A 23251-nucleotide genomic window follows, 5' to 3' on the forward strand; every position below is an offset into this window, starting at 1 on the left:
CGTGTTTTTGGTTACACGACCTCCTCAGTAACAAAAGCCTTGTACTACATCCACTTCGCTACTGCCACATATCTCTCCCAAGCAATTAGAAGCAGATGACAAAATGACGAACTGCAAACAGTGTACAGTACAGAGACACTTCTGGAAAACATCATACAGATCCCATCGTTAAGAAAACCTCTCTGGATAACTAACGCGTCTAATGTGATACACAGCGGTATAGATACAGCGCCCACCAAAAGATCAGTTAAGGCCACGCTAGACAGCAGAATGTTTGAAATATTTTTCAGTTCTCTTCTCTTCCTCGTCGCTATTATAACCAAGAGGTTTAACAGAATGGTAAAGGTACAAGCAATGGTCGTGATGGCAGCAATAATCTTAAAGAAGTTGTGTGATGTAAATCCCAGATGAATTGTTGCGACTCCGGGCCCAAACACTGGAGGAATTGCAGAGTGATTCTGTATTCTTCACTGTCATGATAAATAAACCTCCTTAAAATGGATGATTGCAGAGAATATGTTTCCTGACTGCTCGGTCCTCTTTTGATTCTGTGTTTCTGTCTTCTTGTCAAAACTCCACTGGTCTTGAGAATTGCTCGACCGAGTGGAAAATAAGGTCGCTTATGGCGTAATGTTGTTTTCAATCTGCATGTCGAGTGTTACAACTGGAGTGACGCTAGAGGATTCATTCACTGAGGGCTTCCTTTAAATGGTGAATATAGCTTTTAGCACTTTTTTTGTTCAAATTTTATAGTTTGTATTGAGTGAAACAGTAGCTTATTCGCCTGGCTTACTCTTTTTATTTGTATATAATGACGCCAGCTGATAATATTCTTACTGGAATCGGTTAAGTTCCCTCGTTAAATTTCTCTTTCAGTGACGTAAGTGTCACAAAGTGTCACAAGAAATTTATTTGATTGTTAAGAGAAGAGCAGATTTAATTCATAGCCTGAATGTCAGAGACTCCACCAATTTCTATTTTCTTTGCTTTTTGCTCACCGTCGCAGAGCTCTTCGCGTTTCTCTTCGAATGTTTATTGACCGTCAAGCTAATTCACAAATTTAACATAACAATATGTAAAACCCGAAAAAGGTATCAGCAGTAAAGTATCGTATACAGAGAGTCATTTGCTAACATCAAACTTGAATATCAATTGTTTTCACAACAATGACACACGGCATTAAATTGTACCTACTTTTTCTTTTGCCGTTTTCAAGAACAGTCTAAAGTTAAATACCTTTTGACATTTTTTACATGAATTTCCGAAAAAAATGATTAGAAAGTCTTTTTACAGCTATCTAGTACACGAAGAATTAGCCAAAATTACTTTTATTTGTGGCTTCAGTTTCCTCATGTGATCATATTCCCACGCTTTTGAAGCGAGATTTTCAAGTGAAGTGGCCAATTTTCTTTCTTCAATAAAATAACCTGCTCCTCACATTTTAAATTACCAAGCACAAACCGAAGCAATTAACCGCAGTATATCGTATAGAGAAAATTGACCGGAAATTTGTCGAGAGAACTTATTGCCTCAAAATGGAGGTAAATCTCCTCATTAGTTAAAGGAAAAGAAAAGAAAAGAAAAGACATATATTTACCTTCATATTTCAATATGTCAGTTTTTATTTTGCAGATAATCATGCGATCGATGCTATTTAAACAGTGGTTCGATCAGTTCGTCTTATTAGTAAACGTTACCCGCTCATATATATAAACAATAACCTCCATTTGGCGCGAAAATATGCTAGGATATTTGACCGCGGACATTATCTGTTCCGAGAAGCCAACAGCTTTCCGACAGCGTAGCTCGAGGAAAACTGTGAGCTTTGAGGAACAGATAATGTCCAGGGACAAATATCAGAGCATATTTTCGCGCCAAATGGAGGCTATTGAGTTTATTATCCTTTAACTCTTTTTCGCAACACACGTAGTTTTGAAAATTGGGGAATGTTCTAGGATATTTAGCGGTTATGTGCGTCTCGCAGTCTCGACTTTTCGCAAGGCTAAAGGGTTTCAAAGTCCCGATTCGTTCGTTTATCTCAGTTTTTATAAATGACGTCTTCTCTTCACTTGACATTGAATTTCAATAAAACAACTTACAAATTTCAGAGAAAAAGTTAATCTTAACTTCTCCTAAATTGTCTGAATTCCACAAAAAGCTACAAAACCTGCCGCAACGTCCGTTTTGGCTCCAGCAAAACAGTTATTTTGTTCTACGATATCATAACGTTAGTGTGTTATAATCGAATTTCCGGTTCCAGCCAGTTTGAAGAAGCTGGCTAAAAGGCTGCACAAGCTCGATCTAGTTCTCAACTAAATCTGGGGCCCGAATTTAAGAGTCTGAACGTCTTGTGCTCGCACGTCAAACCCTTTGAAGTCTCGGTCTCGCAATTTAAAATGTCAAAATGTCTCGGGCTCGCAGAGGAAAACGCTTGCCTCGCCGTCTCGCGCAGTCTCGCATTTACCATTCGCCACCCCTAAAGATCTTGGAGGTTCGGTGACCTCTACTTTTCTTTCCAGAAACAGATTTTATTTACAATTATCTCCACATTGTCTAAAAATGAACAAAAAATCATCGCGGGAAGAAAAAAAAAATGAAGATTTCTGTCCACGGGACATCGAATCCTGCCACCTTGCGGCTGCCGGGCGCGTGAATCTGTGTTTGCTAAATGCGAACTTGTTCTTTAAGGAGCCCCACCAGTTGACTAAATTCACTTAATAGGTCAACTTAGTTAAATGTTCCACAGAGAACATTTCAGTTCAAATATCTAATTGCAGTGTTTTCGCGTTTACAGACATTGTGGCCTTATTCGCTAACGAAGCCCGATTTTTTTCAGATTCAGGGTGATCTTCCGAGCATGTTCTCTCCAAAACGAAGTCGGTGACCCCCTCCCCCTTCCCCCCATTTTGCATTTCTGACAAAACTAACTTATCATCTTAGAGTGGTAAAAGTCTCAGAAAAAAATCAATGTTGTAAAATTTTCGCGCGAACGTCCTTGAGCCGAAAGACGCGTACTTTTTTCCCTTAAGCCTGGGAGAGAGCTCTCTGCTCACAGCTGTTTGGCGGAAAATAACGGCATTTAAAAATATCCGCCAATTATATTTTATTTTAGTTTATTCCATATGTAACAACTATTCCTCTTTTTATATTTATAATGCTAACTAATGTAAACACTGTAAATAGTGCACAATAAAGAAGTTGAGTTGGGTTCCGCTAGCGGCCGCTCTTCCATGTCTAAGGCTATTATATTACACTCTACTAATTGCCACCAGAGGCAGCATGAAAAGCTGACTTGGAATGTAATGCCGCCTTCGCGGTCTTTCACACCTCGGTTAGCCGGGTAATACGGTATGAACCGTTTATAAGGAAAAAAGGAAAAGTCGCCTAAAAGGGTGCCTTGGGCAAGTAGACAGGGTGCCCAGGGAATATGGGCTACCCTGTCTAGCAAGTTAACGGTCCAATGCCTGGGAAAGCTCGCTCATTTCACAGCTGTTTGACGGATAATAGCGGGAATTAAGTAAATATGCTTATTATATTTGATTTGAGTTTATTCCATTTTCATCCTATTTTATCTAGAGCTTGCAACTTTTGCAAGGAAAAAAACTAATTAGAAGACAACCTACCGATACAGTTTTAACATTGCACCATTGTTAACTCAAAACTGCAGAGAGAACAGACGAGGGAATTTCCGTGTAACTGTTGGCAAAATTAGTCACAAAACACACAAAACGTCTCTTCAGTAATGCTTTTAAAACTGCAATTTGAATATGTATATGTTATTAAATTTTCTTTCGGTTTAAACTATTGTTTGAATTTTATCACTGGAATCATTTTTTCTTGACCAAACGTAGCAACTAAAAATGGCTGGAAATTGACCCTGTTTTCTGACTGACTGCGTCTCGGCCGCCTAAGCCATACACGCAAAAATATACAGGACAAATCAATTCTGAAACTAACGGCAAAAAATAGCGGAACTATGTTCTAGAAAATAAAATTTACAACCAATTCATTGCAAGCTGTTAAGATGACTGCAACAGAAACAACAATCATCTCTCGCGAAAATAAGCAACTTTACTGAACACATACAGTAGCATCAAACAAGTTCTGTATATCATGATCAGATGAACGCAAAGGTAAAACAGATTCTTAACATTACAAGAAAATGATAGGAAACAACAAGAATATTTTCTATTTGGAAAACAACGACACTTGTGGCGGCGAGACGTCAGATGGAATTTTAATTACAAACTCTTGCACTTTAAACGCATGAATATTTCAGATATTTTATTGCCAAACTTAAACTCTTAGTACAGAAACCGGGGTATCAATAATGCTTAACGTGTTAAGAACAACAAGGGTACCACCAAATATTGCAAATCACCGCTTGCTCAATGCACTTAGCGGTTCAAAATTCTCCAGTGTTATATATCTACTGAATACTTTCTGTTAAAGATCTTTTTTTCCCAGTGCATCATAAATTTTGCTTACGTGTACTGAATATTAAAAATTACCCAACACTTAACTGTAGTTTGCTAATAAAATGATGCAAATTAGTTCATTAAAATGTAAACAGGTGATTAAAGTAATTTTTTTAAAACTAAGGGAAATGATACAATCAAAAGCAATTCCACTTTTATGAGAATAATCAAGGAAACTAGCAAGCAAAGTGCAAAACTCAAGCAAACTATCTCAACAACGCAAAGCGGTGAAGAAGCCTTGACGAGTCAGGATCGAGCAAAGATGAATCACATTACGATCAACAATACTTTCTCGAGTTCTACTTTCTGCCTTTATCTTCGAAATCTCGTAAACATTTCTCCTGATGTACGCGCTGTATTCGTTGCCAGAATGGTCGTGAATGCTCTCACCTTTCCTCTCACCACTGTGCTCAACATCCTGGTAATGGTTGCGTTGAAAACCAAACCACAGCTTCGCACCAAATCTAACATAGCACTCGCCTGCTTATCAACAACTGACCTTGCAGTTGGACTCGTTGTTCAACCTCTACATATTGCAAGCGAAAGTTTACTTCTCAGAGGTGACATCATGTTTTGTACTATAAAAGAGCTATCAAACACTGTCACATATACATGTTTACTGGCTTCATTTAACCACTTAATTTTGATGAGTGCCGAGCGTTATGTTGCGATAAAACACCCCTTCACACACGAGACCCAGGTCACTGAAGTTCGCATCATCATTGTCTCTGCACTGGCGTGGGCTGCAGCCATCATCCTTGTCAGCACAGACCTTTCGCGCACAGCAACTCTAATAGTTTCTGTAACGCTACTCATCATTCTCCCCATTTACTTCAATGTTTCTGCATACAAAGAAGTCCGTCGCAATAGAAATCAAATTGTTGTTAACCAAGTTTCTTTAGAAGCCAGGGAGAAGTTACTCAAGAAAAGGAAAGCTTTTTACACGACTGTTGTTGTACTACTTGTTATTTCCCTGTGTTATATTCCAACAAATATCTCTGCTTTTATTCTGACCTGTTTCAATGAAAGAATCCCTCCCAATATAAAAGTTATTGCGTCTTATTTGATTACTTTATTGCCAGTTTTGAATTCGTTGTTTAATCCGTTGATTTATGCTATTAGATTAAGAAACTTTCGCGTAGCCGTGATTCAGTTGGTTTCACGAAAAACTATTGCAAAAGCTGAGGAGCTTAAAAGCAAAGTCGGACCAAGGCAGATTGGAGTCAGCGGTAATGTTAATGCAGGACATAGAACCCAGCCATTGAGCGATGAGCACGAGCCGAAATGGCAGGCAGAGCCGCATGGTGGATGTCAAGAAACACCTCTATGATAAAAACAGAACATATACGAAAAAATGGATTAGACCATGCAGACACCCATATATATGTGAAAAATAAATGAAACTTGCCTTCCCAATGTTTGAAAATTTAATATTGAACTTTGAATGTTTTAAATTTGTTGTCCTTGTTTAGTTCTGATGAGGTGGGACCTTTTGTTTTTTTTCTTTTTTTTTTTTTTTGATTTCTACGGGGAAGAAAAAAAAATAGAAAAATATTATACAAAAGCAAACTGTAAGAAGAATTAAATAGCCAGATATCCCACTTTAGGAGGATGTGAATAGTGTCAGTTTAATCCCATAATTTACTATTCCTCTATCGTGGACAACACGATTATCATTTTACTGAACAAAAAGTAATTATTTCAAATCAAATAGATGTGAATTTATCATCACGGAGCAACATGGGAGAAGGCGTGAATCTATTCTTTACATCCAAAAAAATTAAATAAGAATACTTTCAAAAATAATTTTGTAAGTTTACCCCGTTTTCTCAAACTGCAGGATTTTGTTGGAAAGTTCAGAATTTCTCTGTTTTGTTTTCTTTTTCTCTATTTGTTACACCACAACAATTGCATTTCTCAGTACAAAAGTATAATTATTTCAAAATCAAAATAGGGAAATCCCATACTCGAACGGCATAGGGAAAAGAAAAAAAAAAACAATATTAAGCAGTGATTACGACAAACTTCGTTAGCTGTTTATTTTCTGCGCTAAAAGGTGTAAGAAATAAATATATTTTTTCTCAACAGCTGGTGTACACAGTCTCACAACTGGATAACGTTAACGGAAAATAGCCGGAATAAAAAAAGATACCCACATATTTACTTTATAGCTTGCAATTTTCTTTGCCAAAAAAGCAAATTACTAACACTATTAAATTAAAACTACAGAACGAGTAAACTAGAGTAAACAAATAATACATCGTGTAACTGCTGATGTAAATAGTATTCTGTCAAAACTCACCAGAAACTCAGAAAGTCATTTCAGTAAAGCTTTTAAAATTGCTACTTGAATATTTATTTACCATTAACTTTTCGTTCCGTGGAACCGCTTTCTTGAATCTTATTACCTTGACACAATCTCACAGCTGTTTAACGGAAACAAGCGAATTAAAAAAGATAATCTCGTTATATTTTATGTGAGCTGATTCCATTTTCGTGTATCTGTAGCTTGTAATTTTTTCCTCCAAAAGAAAAAAATTACTAAAACTGCAGACAGAGCATACGAGGGCTAAGAAATATTATTTCGTGTAAGTGCCGATGTAATTAGTATTCCGTAAAAGCTCAGTCGGCACTCAAAAAGTATTTTAAGTAAAGCTTTTTATTGACCAAGCCTAGCCGCTACAGATCGCTGGAAATTGATCTCGTTCACTTCGAAGAAAATGGCGGACACTTTAATTCTAAAACTAAAGGCAGAAGGAACCAAGTCCTGGAGAAGAACATTTTTCTCAGCCAGTTTCTCTCAAGCTGTCTGGATGGCGGCAACAGAAACGGCAATCATCTCTCGCCAACAAAAGCAACATGAATCAGTGAACATAGCATTAAATCAACTAGGTTTTTTTTTTTTTCAGTTATATCGGATGGACCCAAAACTTCACGGTATCACGGATTTTTAAATGCAACAAAATAAAAGAAAGCATCGTTGTTTCCTATTTGGAAAACAACGATACCTGTTGTGGGTAGATGTCACACAGAAATTCAAATCACTAAATTTTGGTAAATGCACCGAATGCACGCTTTTCCGTTTGTTTTATTCAGACAACAAAGAAACCGCACCGCTTGATCTATGATGCCAAATTTAGCAATTATGTGAAGTTTTATTACAGTGTAGAATCCGTTGCAAACTCGTAAAAAAAAGTGAGACCCCTAACTTACCAATTTTTACAAAAAAATGTATGCCAGGGGGGAAAACGCGCTTGCACCCTGGAATACATTTGTTTGTAAATCAACCAACGCCCGAAGAACACCTTATGTTAGCCCCCTTTCCATCCGATCCATAGGAATGGATTGCAACCGATCTGTTGGAGTTGTAAGGAAAAGACTACCTCGTTGTCTTAGACTATTACTCCAGGTGGTTTGAAATAAAGGAACTTCGCCATGAAACATCCAGAGTTGTTTTTCAAGCACTCAAAGAACTCTTTGCCATCCACAGAATTCCAGACCTGATAATATTTGACAGTTGGCACCAGTAAATTAAAGGGCAGATTCCTTTCGCGAGTTTGCAACCAAATAAACTAATGGAACGTCGCCTGCGAACACAACTGCCTACCCACCCAAACAATTTGTACCCTAATAACATAGAGGGCAAAATTACTGAATGCTGGTTGGTCAATGAAGAGGGTAGTTCGAGCAATAGTCAATGTTACAATTGTGTGCTTAGTTTAGTTACCTAGGCTATAAATGCAAGCGAAGCTGGAGGTAACCGTGCAGATCTCTCTGCTCTTCTCATTTAAATGCCAACCAGTTAACATAAAAAACAGCTTGATTTACACAACAAAAGCATGGAGGTTTTTGTCAAAACAAGATCATCTGCAGCCTCGCAGTCATTTAAAGGCCAGGTCACTGAGCAGACATCTGTAAAATGGTCTATTTAGCAAATTGACGTCAGTTCTTTATGCGTCTGACCTGTTATTGATCATGAACTTCGTCATAACATTGTCAAAGTAGCTGTGGATGTGCTGTACATGAAGAGTGAGTTATTACAAGAGACTGTCATCCTTATGATTGTAGTTGGCCGCCATGTTTTCTGTTAGTAGGAGATTAGGTGATTAAAGCATAACAGGCAGATATCGTCTATTATCCACAACAATTTAATCACCAAATTTCTAAACCAACAGAAATCAATGTAACTTGCACGCAATCTCTTTATAGCGCTTAGGCCGTAAAATTCCCTCAACTTTTGTTAAACTCCATCTTGAATCCATTTCTTGTTGCTGGAACATACGGGAAAAACAAGCTAAAAAGCAGTTAAGGACACCATCACTCACTCGTGGTCTTTTTGGAATTAACAGCTTGTCAATTGCAGAGTACTGCAGTTTTAATCCAGCCATTTATTACGTAACCAAGCAACCAAGAAAATACAGTCTGGATGGGGTTTCAGTGATAGCAGAGAATTGTTGAACATTGCAATTGTGAATATTTGTCAGCAGAAAAATGACATATTTTGAAAAAAAAAAATATCCTGATAGCTGAGAAATAGGATGAAACTTTATCTGATAATAATTTGAATAATGGTATTCAATGCCGGTTTCCGTAACTACTGGGTCTGACAGAACACAATAAGAAATTATATGCATACGTCGAGGTAAAAGCATTTCATTTCGCTGTGGTTTTCCGAGTACAGTTTGTTTGGCTAAAAAATATTAATGCAAGGTTCATTTCCCCCCACGGCGGCAGGTGCGTTACTGCTGTTATAAAGGATTATAGTTTGTGTATCGGTTTCGCCTTGATAAAAGAAGATCAAGTTGGTGAGTAAAATTGAATCTGAATTTCCCTCTAAATAATGAAATAAATACTAAAAAAGTGCTTAGGGGAAGAATTAAAAAAAAATTCAATGAAAACTGCCATTTTCTCCTTTCGAATTCTGAATTTCCAAAAAAAAGGTAAAGATTGTTTTCGATCTTTACCGGAAGCTAATATCATCTAATTGAGTAAAAATTTACACGAAAATAGAAACGTGACATGGAGGCTAAACCGCGTTGGCATAACAGCAGGGTATCGCTTATAGCATGTTCAATTAAAAGAACGAACTTGGTGTGAATAAATAATGCACAGTAGTTTGGGCGTTCAATGTCTTAAAGCTGATATTGCCAAGTTTAAAATCGATTTCTTACATTAATGACACTGGAGGTCATCGCTAAACCGGGAGTTTCAACCCAAGCCTGGGAAGAACAGTTTACGCTTGATAGCTTGGACTATTTTAAAGGAAACTACACTTGCCAAAATGAGTTCATTCAAGCCAAAGTGGTTTTAAATGGCGCAGCTGACTTGTTATTTTCTGTGCGGTATAGCTAAAGCTATAATTTCCGTCATTGGATTACTGCCAGACAAATACAATGTCTTGGCCTTGCTTGAGAGGTATCATTGCCGTCCCGTTACTAAATTCCGACTGTGAATAAGCGAAACGTTTGATATTTCGTACTCATCGATGCACGCCTTTAATTTGTCAACCACAACTTGCCAATGATCGCACAAAAAAACTTATTAAGGTTTACGCTAGGCACATAAATATCCGAGTAGTAATTAAAAGTTTCATAAAGCCTCGAGAAAAACATCACTATCAGGCTTTCTGCAGTTTACTTTTCATTCGTATCATCATAAAAAGCATCTAACCAACTCAGTATAACAATAGATCAAGGGTGGAAACATGTGCTCAAAGATAAAAGGTCACTAATTCTTGCGAAAGCTACCTAGAAGCAACTTTTAAGGACGAAAATAGCGAAATTAATAGAAGATGGGAAAAATATGCTGCAGCTTATTATTATTATTTTTTTTTTTTTTCAGCGAAAAACAAAACCCTAAAATGGTGTCACGAGACTTATACGACTAAGGAGTATCAATATCAAGAATATCAAGAAGCAAAAGTTATATTTGGACGGAGGATTTTCACTACACTTTTGGTTAAACCAACAAAAGGACACTATAACAATCGTTGTCAAGAATAAAACGTCAAACTTAACTGAAATTATTAACCAAACTACAATTGAAGAGTTTTATTGCTTCACGTCTCTTACCGAACCAAAGCAAAAGATCATTTTTTCAGCAGTTAATATTCTTCTTTCCATCACCGCGTTTTTGGGAAATGTTCTGATCATCGCTGTTCTGCTAGAAGTGTCATCTCTTCATCCGCCATCAAAACTGCTGTTAGCTTGCCTTGCGATCACCGATCTCTGGGTGGGTCTGGTTGTACAGCCTCTTTACGTTAACGATTTATTGTCCGCTGAGTATTCCAAACATTGTTATTATTCTACACTCCTTTTCAATACGACAAGTCTTTTTTTCTGTGGAGTATCCTTAATGACTCTGACTGCAATAAGTGTGGACAGATTTCTCGCCCTTAAGTTGGGGATTCGGTACAGACAGGTGGTTACTTTGAGGAAAGTATGGGTCCTTGCGGTTATAATTTTGCTTTCAAACACTGCAACTGCTGTAATAGCTCTTTACATCTCTTATAGTTCTGCCATCTTTTCTATAGACGTAATCCTGTGTATAATAGTCTCACGCAGCTGTTACATGAAAATCTACCGAATACTTCGCCATCAACAAGCTCAAGTACAACAGCATGTTCATCAAGGATAACAGAATGGAGGAGAAACTCCATTGAATATTGTACGATACAGAAAAACAGTATCCAGTGCATTGCGAGTGCAAATAACACTAGTGGCTTGTTATCTTCCATTTGGTGTAGTGATGGCGATATTAGTTATTTACAAACCTCTTATTCTTGCACAGCATGCCACATTAACTCTTCTTTTACTAAACTCCACTTTTAATCCATTCCTGTACTGTTGGAAGATGAAAGAAGTGAAACAGGCAGTGATGAACACGATCAGGCAGTTGAATTGTTTCTCCTGTTAACTCTTTCATGGATACGAAGCCCTAGCTCTTCTTGACATCAACTCAATGATCATCCGTCAAAATAAACCTACAAAGCATGTGGCTCTCCACTTTAGAGTGTGTCCATGAGAAAACCACGCAGGAAGTGATACAGCTCAAATCACCGAATTCGCTCAAACTTGGCCCAAATGTTGACCTTGGTTATTAAATGATTGTGGCAAAAAATAGATCAAAATGTTTCATTTTGTTCAAGTAAGGGAGAGCCCCGGCAAAATTGGCCGTGTGATACTAATTTATGCATATATGATTAGCCATCTTTGGTTTAGTATTTCTACAACTAAAAAAGCCATGTAAAAATGAAATTTACAGGATAACGTTCTACAACTATCAGTCTAAACGCACAGATGTTTATTTGAACTAGGCAATTTGATTTCTCTCGGTGGCCTCATCTTAAGTAAGGTGCATACTTCGTGATGTTGTGAATAGCCTTTAAGTAATGGCAAATATCTGCAATGGGCAAAACCAAATACACATTATTCTGACATGGGTAGTGTGAGCATCAACAAAGTTCTCAAAAAAGCTGGGGACTTCAGTATGTTTTTCTGTGCTGGGGCAGAGGCGGATCCAGACCTTGAGCTAAGGAAGGGGAAGGGGGCGGGGAGGGGAGGGAATCCTTACCCTGCCGGCGTTTCTTCCTTCTGCTATTTTTTTTTTTTTTTTTTTTTTTTTTTTTACCGAAAATAAGGGGGAGGGGTGGAGGGCCCCAGGGCCCTTCCCCTAGATCCGCCAGTGTGGGGTACTGTTTACATACAACTTTACGATTAAGGGCCATTTCATGAACATTCACTAAAACACAAAAGCTGGTTTTTTGTCTTACGTAACTCCAAATCAAGAAGAAATACCTAGCTAAGCATTTTCCTATCGATTACGAGTACAACTTCGGCGAAAAGAAGCACTAGAGAAACTTCTTCCAAATATTTTCGGAGCTATATCTTGAGGCATTCTCACTTTGTCGATATAAATACTGCAGCAGAAGATTCAACTTACAAGCTCGCTCAGCTTATTTTTTTTTAGGCGTAAAATAGAATGGAAGCACGGAATAACTACTACATACATGTCACTTACACGCAATTTTGCGCCCCTGCCTGGTCCTGCCTGGTCCTGCCTGGTTTTCTCATGGACACGCTCTTAAGTAATATAATGGCAAGATTACCAAGATTTAATAATTCAAAATTCTTTCTAATATCTTGGCACTACATGTGTCATTGCTTTGCAAACAGGAGAAAATCATATTGTTTTGATGCATTTGCTTTTCTTTTTTTTTTTTCTTTTTTTTTTTTAAAATCTGTGCCACCTTTGAAGTTTTATGTTCATCCGACGAACAAAATTTGTCTAATATTATATTCAATAATGTTGCTTACATTTGCGCGAAACTGTTGGTCGTTTCTGTTCAGCTTGAAGGAAACTGGTGGTAAAATTTTCTTTTCTTTCAATAAGTTCCAACAGTAGCAATTTTCCTGTCTTTAGTTTAAGAATTAAAGTGTCCGCTAATCCTACTTTGTCGGCGCCAAAACCAACACGTAGTCTTCAAAGAGAACAAGATCAATTTCCGGCTATCTTCAGCGGCTACGCTTAGTCAATAAAAAGCTTTACTGAAAATAGTCTTTGAGCGTCGGCTGAGTTTTTATGGAATACTAATTACATCGGCAGTTACACGAAATATTATTTCTTTGCCCTCGTCTGCTCTGTCTGCAGTTTTAGTAGTTTGCTTCTTTTGGAAAAAACAAAAAAAAATTGCAAGCTATAGATAAAATGAAAATGGAATCAGCTCAAATAAAATCTAATGAGAGTATCTTCTATATTCTGATTTTTCCGTTAAACAGCTGTGAGTGTGTCAATTAGCTAAAGGATGGTTTAAGTAAATATATGTTATATACCTTTTAGTGAAGAAAATAAACACGATTTTAGTTTATTCCATATGTAAAAACTACTCCTCTTCTTATATTTATAATACTGACTAATGTAAACACTGTAAATAGAGAACAATGAAGAAGTTGAGTTGGGTTCCGCTAGCGGCCGCTCTTCAATGTCTAAGGCTATTATTTCGCACTCCGCTAATTGCCACCAAAACTGCCTCGGAATATAACGCTGCTTTCACGGTCTTTTAAACCTCGGTTAGCCTGGCAATACGGCACGAACCGTTTATAAGGAGAAAAGGAAAGGTCGCCTAGAGGGATGCCTCGGGCAAGTAGACAGGGTGCCCAGGGAAGATGCATTACCCTCTCTAGCATGTAAAAGCTCCAATGCCTGGGAGAGAGTGCTCATCTCACAGCTGCTTGACGGATAATAACACTAATTAAAAAATAAGTAAATATGCTGATTATATTTGATTTGAGTTGGTTCCACTTTCATTCTACTTTATCTACAGCTTGTAACTTTTTCAAGAAAAACAACTAATAAAAAAACAACCTACCAATACAGTTTTGGCATTGCACTACTGTTAGCTGAGAACTGCAGAGAGAACAGACGAGAAAATTTCCGTGTAACTTTTGGCAAAATTAGTGTTCAGTTAAAAGTCACCGGACACTTAAAAAAGTCTCTTCAGTAAAGCTTTAAAACTGCACCTTGAATATGTATAAGCCACTAAATTTCTTTTTGGTTTAAACTTTTGTTTGAATTTTATCACTAGAATCATTCTTTATTTACCAAACGTAGCCACTAAACATGGCTGGAAATTAACCCTGTTTTCTTACCGACTGCGTCCCGGCCTAAACGATACACGCGTATGGAGGACACATTAATTCTAAAACTAACGCCCAAAAAAATAGCTAACGCTAGAACTAAGTTCTGGAAAATAAAATTTTATAAACAGTTTCTTGCACCCTGTTAGGATGACTCCAACAGATACGACAATCACCTCTCGATACGACCATCACCTCTCGCGAAAAGAAGCAACATGATTGAACGTAACATATAGTAATATTAAACAAGTTCTGTGTATCGTAGGAACTGCAAAGGTAACACAGATTTTTAACATTACAAGAAAATGAAACAAAACAAGAAGAATATTTTCTATTTGGAAAGCAGCGACACTTGTGGCGGCGAGATGTCAGACAATTTTAAATCACAAAATTTTGCATGGTAAACGCATGAATATTTCAGATATTTTATTGCCATTACTTAAACTCTTAGTACAGAAACCGAGGTAGGAAAAATGCTTAACGTGTTAAGACCAACAAGGGAACGACCAAACATTGCAAATCACCGCTTGCTCAATGCACGTAGCGGTTCAAAATTCTGCAATGTTATATATCTACTGATTACTTTTTATTGAAGATCTTTTTAACAGTGCCTCATAAATTTAGCTTACGTGTACTGAAGATTAAAAATTGCCAAGCACTTAACTATGGTTTGCTAATGAAATGATGCAAATTAGTTCATTAAATTGTAGACAGGTGATTAAAGTAATTTGTTTTCAAACTAAGGGAAATGATACAATCAAAAGCGTGCAATTCCACTTTTATACGAATCTTCAAGGAAACTAGCGAACAAAGCGCAAAACGCAAGAAAACCATCTCAGCAACGCAAAGTGAAGAAGCCTTGACGAGTCAGGATCGGAGCAAAGATGAATAGCACTACGAGCAACACTGCTTTCTCTAGTTCTACTTTCTGCCTTTATCTTCGAAATCTCGCAAACATTTCTCCTGATGTACGCGCTGTATTCATCACCAGAATGGTCGCCAACGCTCTCACTTGTCCTTTCATAATTTTGCTCAACATCCTGGTGATAGTTGCAGTGAAAACCAACCCACAGCTTCGCACCAAATCTAACATAGCACTCGCCTGCTTATCAACAACTGACCTCGGAGTTGGACTAGTTCTTCAACCGCTGTCTATTGCAAACGAATTAAGTTTACTTCTCAGAGGTGACATCATGTTTTGTACCATAAACGGGTTATCAAACAGCGTCACATTAATATGTTTACGGTCTTCATTTAACCACTTAATTTTGATGAGCGCCGAGCGTTATGTTGCGATAAAACACCCCTTCACACACGAGACCCAGGTCACTGAAGTTCGCATCATCATGGCGTCTGCTCTGGCGTGGGCTGCAGCAATCATCCTTTTCAGCCCAGACCTTTTGCAAACAGCAATTCCAATGGTTTCTGAAACGCTACTAATCATTCTTCACATTTACTTCAATGTCTCTGTATACAAAGAAGTCCGTCGCAACAAAAAACAAATTGTTGCTAACCAAGTTTCTTTAGAAGCCAGGGAAAAGTTACTCAAGAAAAGGAAAGCTTTTTACACGACTGTGATTGTACTTCTTGTTATTTCCCTGTGCTATATTCCATCACATGTCTCTGCTGTTATTCTGGTCTCTTTCAAGGAAAGAATCCCTTCCAATATAAAGGTTACTGCCTCTTATGTTATTACTTTATTGCCAGTTTTGAATTCGTTGTTTAATACTTTAATTTACGCTGTTAGATTAAGAGATTTTCGCGTAGCCTTGATTCAGTTGTTGTCACGAAAAACTGTTGCAGAAGCTGAGGAACTTGAAAGCAAAATCGTTGGACCAAGGCAGATTGGAGTCAACGGTAATGTTAATGCAGAACAAAGAACTCAGCCGTTCAACGATGAGCACGAGCCGAGAAGGCAGGCAGAGCCGCATGGTGGATGTAAAGAAATACCTCTATGATAAAAACAAAACATTTACGCAAAGTGGATTAGAAAATGCAGACACCCCTTTATTTGTGCAAAACAAACAGCAGCCTGCTATTCCAGTGTTTGAAAATTTATTGAACTTTGAATGTTTTAAATTTGTTGTCCTTGTTTAATTCTGATGAGGCAGTTTTGTTTTTCGCAATTTGTTACACTACAACAGTTACATTTCTCAGTACAAAGGTATAATTATTTCAAAATCGAAATCGGGAAATCCCACACCCGAAAGGCATAGGAAAAAGCAGCAGAACAAAAAGAAAAACGAATATTATTCAGTGATCACGACAAACTTCGTTCGCTGTTTATTTTCTGCGCTAAAGGGCGTAAGTAATGTTCATATTTTTTCGCAACAGCTCATGTACACAGTCTCACAGCTGGTTAACGGAAAATAACCGGAATAAAAAAGATACCCTCATATTTAGCTTGCAATTATCTTCGCTAAAAAAAAGAGGATTACTAACACTATTAAAGAAAAACTGCAGAAAGAGCAAATTAGAGTGGTTAAGAAATAATTTCTCGTGTAACTGCCGATGTAAATAGTATTTCGTCAAAACTCACCGGACACTCAGAAAGTCTTTTCAGTAAAGCTTTCCAAATTGCAACTTGAATATTTATTTACCATTAACTTTTCGTTCCGTGGAACCTCTTGTTTGAATCTTATTATCTGAACCATCCTTTAGCTAATTGACACAATCTCACTGCTGTTTAGCGGAAACAACCGAAATAAAAAAGATAATCTCGTATTTTACTTGAGCTGATTCCATTTTCGTGTTATCTTCAGCTTGGAATTTTTTTTCCAAAAGAAGAAAATTACTAAAACTGCAGACAGAGCAGACGAGGGCTAAGAAGTAATATTTCGTGTAAGTGTCGATGTAATTAGCATTCCGTAAAAATTCAATCGGCACTCAAAAAGCATTTTTAGTTAAGCTTTTTACTGAAGAAGCGTAGGCGCTAAAGTTGGCTGGAAGTTGATCTCGTTCACCTTGAAGAAAATGGCCGACACTTTAATTTTAAAACTAAAGGCAGAAGGAACCAAGTCCTGGAGAAGAACATTTTTCAACCAGTTTCCTGCAAGCTGTCTGGATGGCGGCAACAGAAACGGCAATCATTTCTTACCAACGTAAGCGACATGATCAGTGAACATAGCATTAAATTTAAACAAGACGCATGGCTGCGTGAACTCCTGCTTTCAATGTCGCACATCTGGAGTTATCTTTATGGGACTGCCATATTGCGATTGTCACTGTTGTCACGCAATTTCGTTATTGCTAGTCATGAATAATTCTACTTGTGTTTAATTTTGTCTGCTGAGTGTAATGAATGTTGTTATGGTACTAGAAAACAATCAAAATAATATATTACCATACAGGAGTACGTTCCTACAAATGCCAAAGGTTGAAATTCAAGGACTTTGCAATTACTTTGAAGGCCAAGTTTTAGATAATTGAAGGACCGCTTTTGGAATGGTTTGCATAAGCAATTTTATAATTATTTAATATTATTTCTCAGCTTTTCCATGAAAGTACTGTAATTTTCAACTTGAAAATTGCTTAAGGAAAAGCATTGCTAAAATCAAGCCCTAGTCCTCAAATTGAAGTACTTTCAAGGCCTTGAATTTTTTTATTTTCAAATTCAAGCATCTTCAAGGACTTTCAAGGTTTTTACAAACCCTGAGTAGGTAATGTATTTGCCTTAAATTGCAAGGAGAAGGCAATTTTTTATCTATTATTGGTTTTGAGTCATAGTTTGTTGCTAAATGTTGACCCAAGAGGAGTTGTCAGAAATCAGTAGATTAAAACAATAGTACTGTTCAATAGGTCATAAACAATGTAATTCATGATGTTTTACTGTTATATGTGAATACATGCGTGGGGAATGACAATTGAAGTTCGTTTATAGCCTCTTTGTAAAGTTACCTCACAAAATTGCCACACATGCGTTTTCGCGTCGATCCTGATCTTACCTGAAATTTCCTTTCCTAATCATCTGAGTTTATGCCCCACTGACCTATGTCGTATAGTTACAAGTAAAATTTATTTTGTAGCTGTGAAAGATTGAGAAAAATTCATGCAGCTGTCAAAAACATCTGTCGTGTGTAAAACAAAAGTAAACATCATGCTCGAGATCAATAAATGTAAACATGGTGAAATCAAAATTAAAAAAATGCAAACAGTTTGTCTCAAAACTGAGCATTGTCTAGCAGTCCTGTATGTTGATTCAAATAACATAAAAGAAGATTAAATGCCTTGACTGTGAGTAAAAGGTTTGAATAAAGCGTCAAACATGCAGTTATTCATTCGATGCTAAAATTCGATTAACCCTATATTTTGTTCAATAAGTCTTTGAAATCAACTGTGACAGATCCAAGTCTTTTTGAATTCTGAACTTAGATTTTAATTAAATTTGATTGTTCTGGAAATTGACGTTCAATAAAAAAACTAGTTTTGCTATACAATTTCAACGTAATATGAAATATGAATTTGTCAAACGATATTTTGGTGGTGACAACATGAGTGAACGACGATAACATTGATATCAAGCATCTTCTGTATTTTCCGTCTGTCTCCTGAGAATACTATGACAAAATTTATGACTCATGCGTTAAGTAGAACACACGAACTGAAATGAACACGAACACTCTGTTTTGTTTGATTTTTCCCTCACTCCCGAGAATAACAACCTCTTGAAATTTTCACTGGGTTCGTGCAATAATTCAGATAAAATTCTGGAAGGAGAATTTCCGTAATATCGACTCCGAATCCAGGAAAGTCCGCTAAAAGTCCGCGATCTGCTCTGTTGATAAGTAATAAGAGTCCACCAGAAAGATTTAAACTGAATGAAAATCATCACTCTACAGTTCATTCGAAATCTTGGTCTACTTATGTAATATCAATTTTGAAAACAAATGTAAAATTTTGCTAGAGTAAAATTCCTATTTGACTAATGTCGATAATGAAATGAGTGTAGCAGAAGTTGGTTAAAACCGAGACCTTATTTCAATACCAGCATCTCTAAAACAAGTTTTAAAAAAATCGAAAACCTTGTTCTACCTTGGTCTTTCCCTGCTCGTTCTTTCATGTCCTAGTAGAATGAAATGGATTTGACCAATTTTAGTTACTGTAGTTTCGGTGCGTTATTAATATTTGAAAGCAAGAACCTCAAGCATCAATCGCTCTTCGTTGTCTCGCGCTTCTATCGCTTCTCTGAAGCGGACCTATTTCCGAGATGGCGACAAACTGATCTTCCATTTTGCAGATGGAAGAGGATCACTAACCTGGTCACGAAGCAAGAGACTACTACACAGCTACCGCAGTTAACGTTTTTGAACTGGAAGAAGAACGCCCAACACATGAGATGTCACGCTAAAATCGCTTTAATCAAACCGACAGAAATCGCCGCCAAAGTGTACCGCCAGCTTGTGATTGTGTTTTTTTCTCCTGGACAGTATTCAATTGCCAAGAGCTAAAGCAAAGAAATTTCAATAGAAGCTTGTTACGTCAAGTCTCTTCTTTGTTACGTATTACGTTCAAAGAAGTCTTTCCGTTTGAGAAAACAAACTATAGGCCGTTGTGTGGGCATTGCAGTTAATACTTATTTAGGGCAGCCTTTTGGAAAACACGTAAAGCTCATTACGATGTGCATAGGGAGTGTTGGAAAATCAAAGAGGAAGCTGAGCATCTGAAACATGAGACAAAGACACTTACAGTGTGATCTATGGTCTCAGGCGTGCGGTTTGTAGTGAGGTTTGTAGCCGGCGCGAAGAACGAATGGATAAAAAGGCGAGGCGATTTCGTTCGACCCCACAAACCGAGAGCTAAGACCAGGCTAGATCATAAGATGGGAAAAAAAAATCATTAAAATTAAGCGTACTTTTCTGTCGCAGTTAAGCGGCTGAGAGGTCATTGCAAGGGATTTGGTTCATTTTAATTGCCCATTAGAGCAGTTGATTTATCGAATTGTCAACATTTAAGACTCTTTGAAAAGTATTCTATAAAATAAGAACCTGTGTCAAATGTTAGACTTAAAAGGGGGGTCTGAATGGAAATCGTAGACTGACAGGTCCTTAAAAACGAGGGGTTGTAACATGCGAGTTTTACTGTATCAGGAAAGAATTACAAGTCCGCACCACTTGAAAAAAAAACTGGGAATAAACTACACCAAATAACTTAACATGATCACCCACAGTAAACCAAGCTTAAGTTACACAAAATGACTGCTTTCGATTGCAATATTTGGTAATTTCCAAGATCTAATTACTTGGGAAGCACCAACACTTCCTCGTCAAGTTTTTCACTGATTGTCTCACTTCCCGCATCTTCCAGCAGTACAAAAGTGGTTAAACACACTCCAGTGAAAAGAGATTGACTGTTTATATACCATATGGAAGATAACAAACGAATAACCTCGGTTGCACCCACAATGCATTGGACACTGTCTTTCTGTAGCGTGCTACATTGATTGGAATTCCTTCCCTGGCTAATTGCTTCTGCTGATTCTGTACATGTCCAGCAGTGCGGTGATTGCGAAGCTTGAGGTAAATTTTCGTGTAACAGACTGTCGAGGTAATCACACAGTTAAGTTAAAGTACAGCTGAAAGAAATAGTAACACGTAACCTGTAGAAGTATGATGACAATCCAGTGGCTTTAGCGAAAAGCCAAGAGGTACCAATAAAAACGCGTACGCGTACCAATAAAAACGCAAAGTCACGACATTTGTGAATCTTATTCCCACAGTCAGAGCAAGTAACCTGTCTACACTTATTGCAGTTTGCAGAGACCGGCACTTAGCAAAAACCTGCACCTGTTACACGAAGCAGGAACCCTGAATTACTAAGGGTGTAATAACGTACAATGTAAAGAGTCTGCTGGCCATGGAGGCATTAAGGTGGAATAAATGTAGAGAGGTCTCACACATAGGTCGGTGTTCCTGAGAGATTGAATCAGACGTTTTGACGGCGAATGAAGAGACGACACCTTTTGAAGAGCAACAATCACAACACAATCGAAACATTTCCCAGAAATACAGTTATTGATGTAAGAATATTAAATGCTAAACGAGATATCTGTCGATGAAATTCATTTATTCCCTGTCTGCAGAGTGACTCTTCAATCCTGGTGTGGGTTTCGTCTTCACCTATCATATGTTGGTCATTTTCGTCGTAAGAATTGTCCGCTTGTCGAGATCTATCAGAAAGGTAAAATCTGTCTAGAATCTAATTGGTTTAATTATGAGGGCTACAGTATTTAAATTAGCTGAGAATAGCCTTCAAATTCGCATAACATTGCATTGCAATGTAAGCCAGCATAGATGCGAGGCAATTTTGGGTAATTTTGTTGTTTCTGCTCAAAATTGCCTCGCATCCACAAGCACGTTGGATTACATTGCATCGCAAATGAGAAAGCAGAAAGTTGATCATGAAAAGGGCTATTTTACAGAGTAATTACTTCAATTAAGTTTTTCCAGTTAAGATTAAGGCGTGTTTAAGCACATCACTCTACTCCAAAAAAAGTAAAAGGTAAAGTCTGCATACAAGCCAAGTGGCCCATCACGCCGGCGCCTATTTCCTGTTTCCATCATAGCATGAAACGACCAAAAGTATTTCGTTATATAGGCTGCAAAAGACAAGATCCTTCGTGTACCAGCAACATTTTCGTTTGCGGTCTCTTGCATCATTATATTTTATATAACAATACCTTTTCTTTCGCATATCATGTTGTAAAACGTTCCATCTCCTTGAAAAATGAACTTTGCTTTAAAGCATGCTGCCCACGTCAAGGTGTCAGGTGCGGGAAAATTAGTACAAAACAATTTGTGGAACTAATGGCTTTAGGCTGTACTTATCGGAAGAAAATTCATATTGTTTAAACGGTATGGTCTTTGAACATTCCTTCTTTTAGCTGGGTTTAATTCGATTCATTCAAGTCAATAAAGTTTGAAATTAGAAGCAGATATATCTATTTACAATTTTCGTTTATTCTTTTTTTGCGTTCTAGTTATGGTCATTAAGAGCAGAATTCCAATTTCCATCAAATTTAAGGCACACTATACTTTCTGCCTTGATAGGTTTTCCTCCCTATTTTCCTGTCCACTAGGCATTCGGCACTTCATGTTATATTTACTAGACCACTAATGTATACATCTCTTATACTCATCTCAATCTTCTTTGAAATGGGTGGAACTGATTCATTTGAAACAAAACCTTTGCCAATTTTCTTCATATTGGGACCATTTTAACAAATTCAAGAAAGGCAATTACAAACAAACGATAACGGACCTCTTAGAATCTATCACTATTATGGCCTGTTTAGTCATGCAGAGTCATGATTATAGACTGAACAGTAAACGACGATACCGACAACCAGTTCCTTTTTCAACAAAATAATGCACTGGGGGGAATATATTTAAACAGAAGATAAACGACCACTTAGTGTCTATTTACGCTGAAGAGACAAACAGCTGAAGCGTATCGTTTTATCATCGGGATCTCAATATTTGCTATTGAGTCTCTGTTGAGTCTTCTCCCGGGATTCTTATTTTTGAGATCGGCACAAATGATTCCCCGAGGTAGTTGCTGGGAAGGTGCAACACTTCATGGATTACCTGCAGTCTTTTGAACCTTCGATAGCTGTGGGTGTTTGCAAAGTCATTCCATGGCATGCCTTACGGGTGTACCATAGCAAAAAATTAAAGCGAGGGCTGGCACTTTTAATAAGATGACTGATGGTCTCATTTGTTTGACACTGTAATATATATGCATCATATTTAAAACTCTAACAATACCTTCACATGAATTCAATTCTTATTTCACCCCTGATTGTAATGTGTTAATAGAATATAACTTAAAAATAAAAATAAAACATGTTTTGGCAATTGAAATTATATCACTAACTATAAACGGTCATTGCAACCTTAAGCTTGCCAAAAATTAAACAAGGAATATAACATGACATTTGTAAGAAGTTGCTTTCATCTGAAGTTGAAACACCTTTTCGATACAACACGATATTGCTTATGTACTTCTCTCGTACAGCTTTTTTTGTTAGGTTCACGGTAAGTTTTATTTCGCCTAAAAATTCTCGAACACGCATTTTATGTCGATTACAAGGGCACGGTATTCAAAGAGTATTTAGTTTACTGGAAAAGCTAAAAAGTGACA

At 37.3% G+C, this 23251-nt stretch overlaps 2 protein-coding genes and 1 pseudogene across 2 annotated transcripts; all 3 read left to right on the plus strand.

Annotated features, from left to right (window-relative positions):
* Positions 1-4740: 4740 nt before the first annotated feature.
* On the plus strand, positions 4741-6479 carry LOC149101091 (adenosine receptor A3-like). Its single transcript, XM_089276181.1, has one exon. It carries the CDS (start codon positions 4741-4743, stop codon positions 5806-5808), a length of 1068 nt encoding a protein of 355 aa, XP_089132307.1. The 3' UTR covers positions 5809-6479.
* A 3858-nt stretch (positions 6480-10337) lies between these two features.
* Positions 10338-12244, plus strand: LOC149101092 (adenosine receptor A3-like; annotated as a pseudogene).
* Positions 12245-12349: 105 nt separating this feature from the next.
* LOC149101093 (beta-1 adrenergic receptor-like) lies at positions 12350-16830 on the plus strand. Its single transcript, XM_089276180.1, has one exon. It carries the CDS (start codon positions 14998-15000, stop codon positions 16069-16071), a length of 1074 nt encoding a protein of 357 aa, XP_089132306.1. The 5' UTR covers positions 12350-14997; the 3' UTR covers positions 16072-16830.
* Positions 16831-23251: the final 6421 nt, after the last annotated feature.

This window comes from Orbicella faveolata, unplaced genomic scaffold (assembly GCF_042242905.1).
Source record: "Orbicella faveolata isolate gen_17 unplaced genomic scaffold, um_ofav_v1 contig_4, whole genome shotgun sequence".
NCBI classification, from domain to species: domain Eukaryota; kingdom Metazoa; phylum Cnidaria; class Anthozoa; order Scleractinia; family Merulinidae; genus Orbicella; species Orbicella faveolata.

Bases quoted from the DNA above. Each gene is read 5' to 3' on its own strand.
- LOC149101091 (XM_089276181.1), top strand. From the start codon at position 4,741: ATGAATCACATTACGATCAACAATACTTTCTCGAGTTCTACTTTCTGC.
- LOC149101093 (XM_089276180.1), top strand. From the start codon at position 14,998: ATGAATAGCACTACGAGCAACACTGCTTTCTCTAGTTCTACTTTCTGC.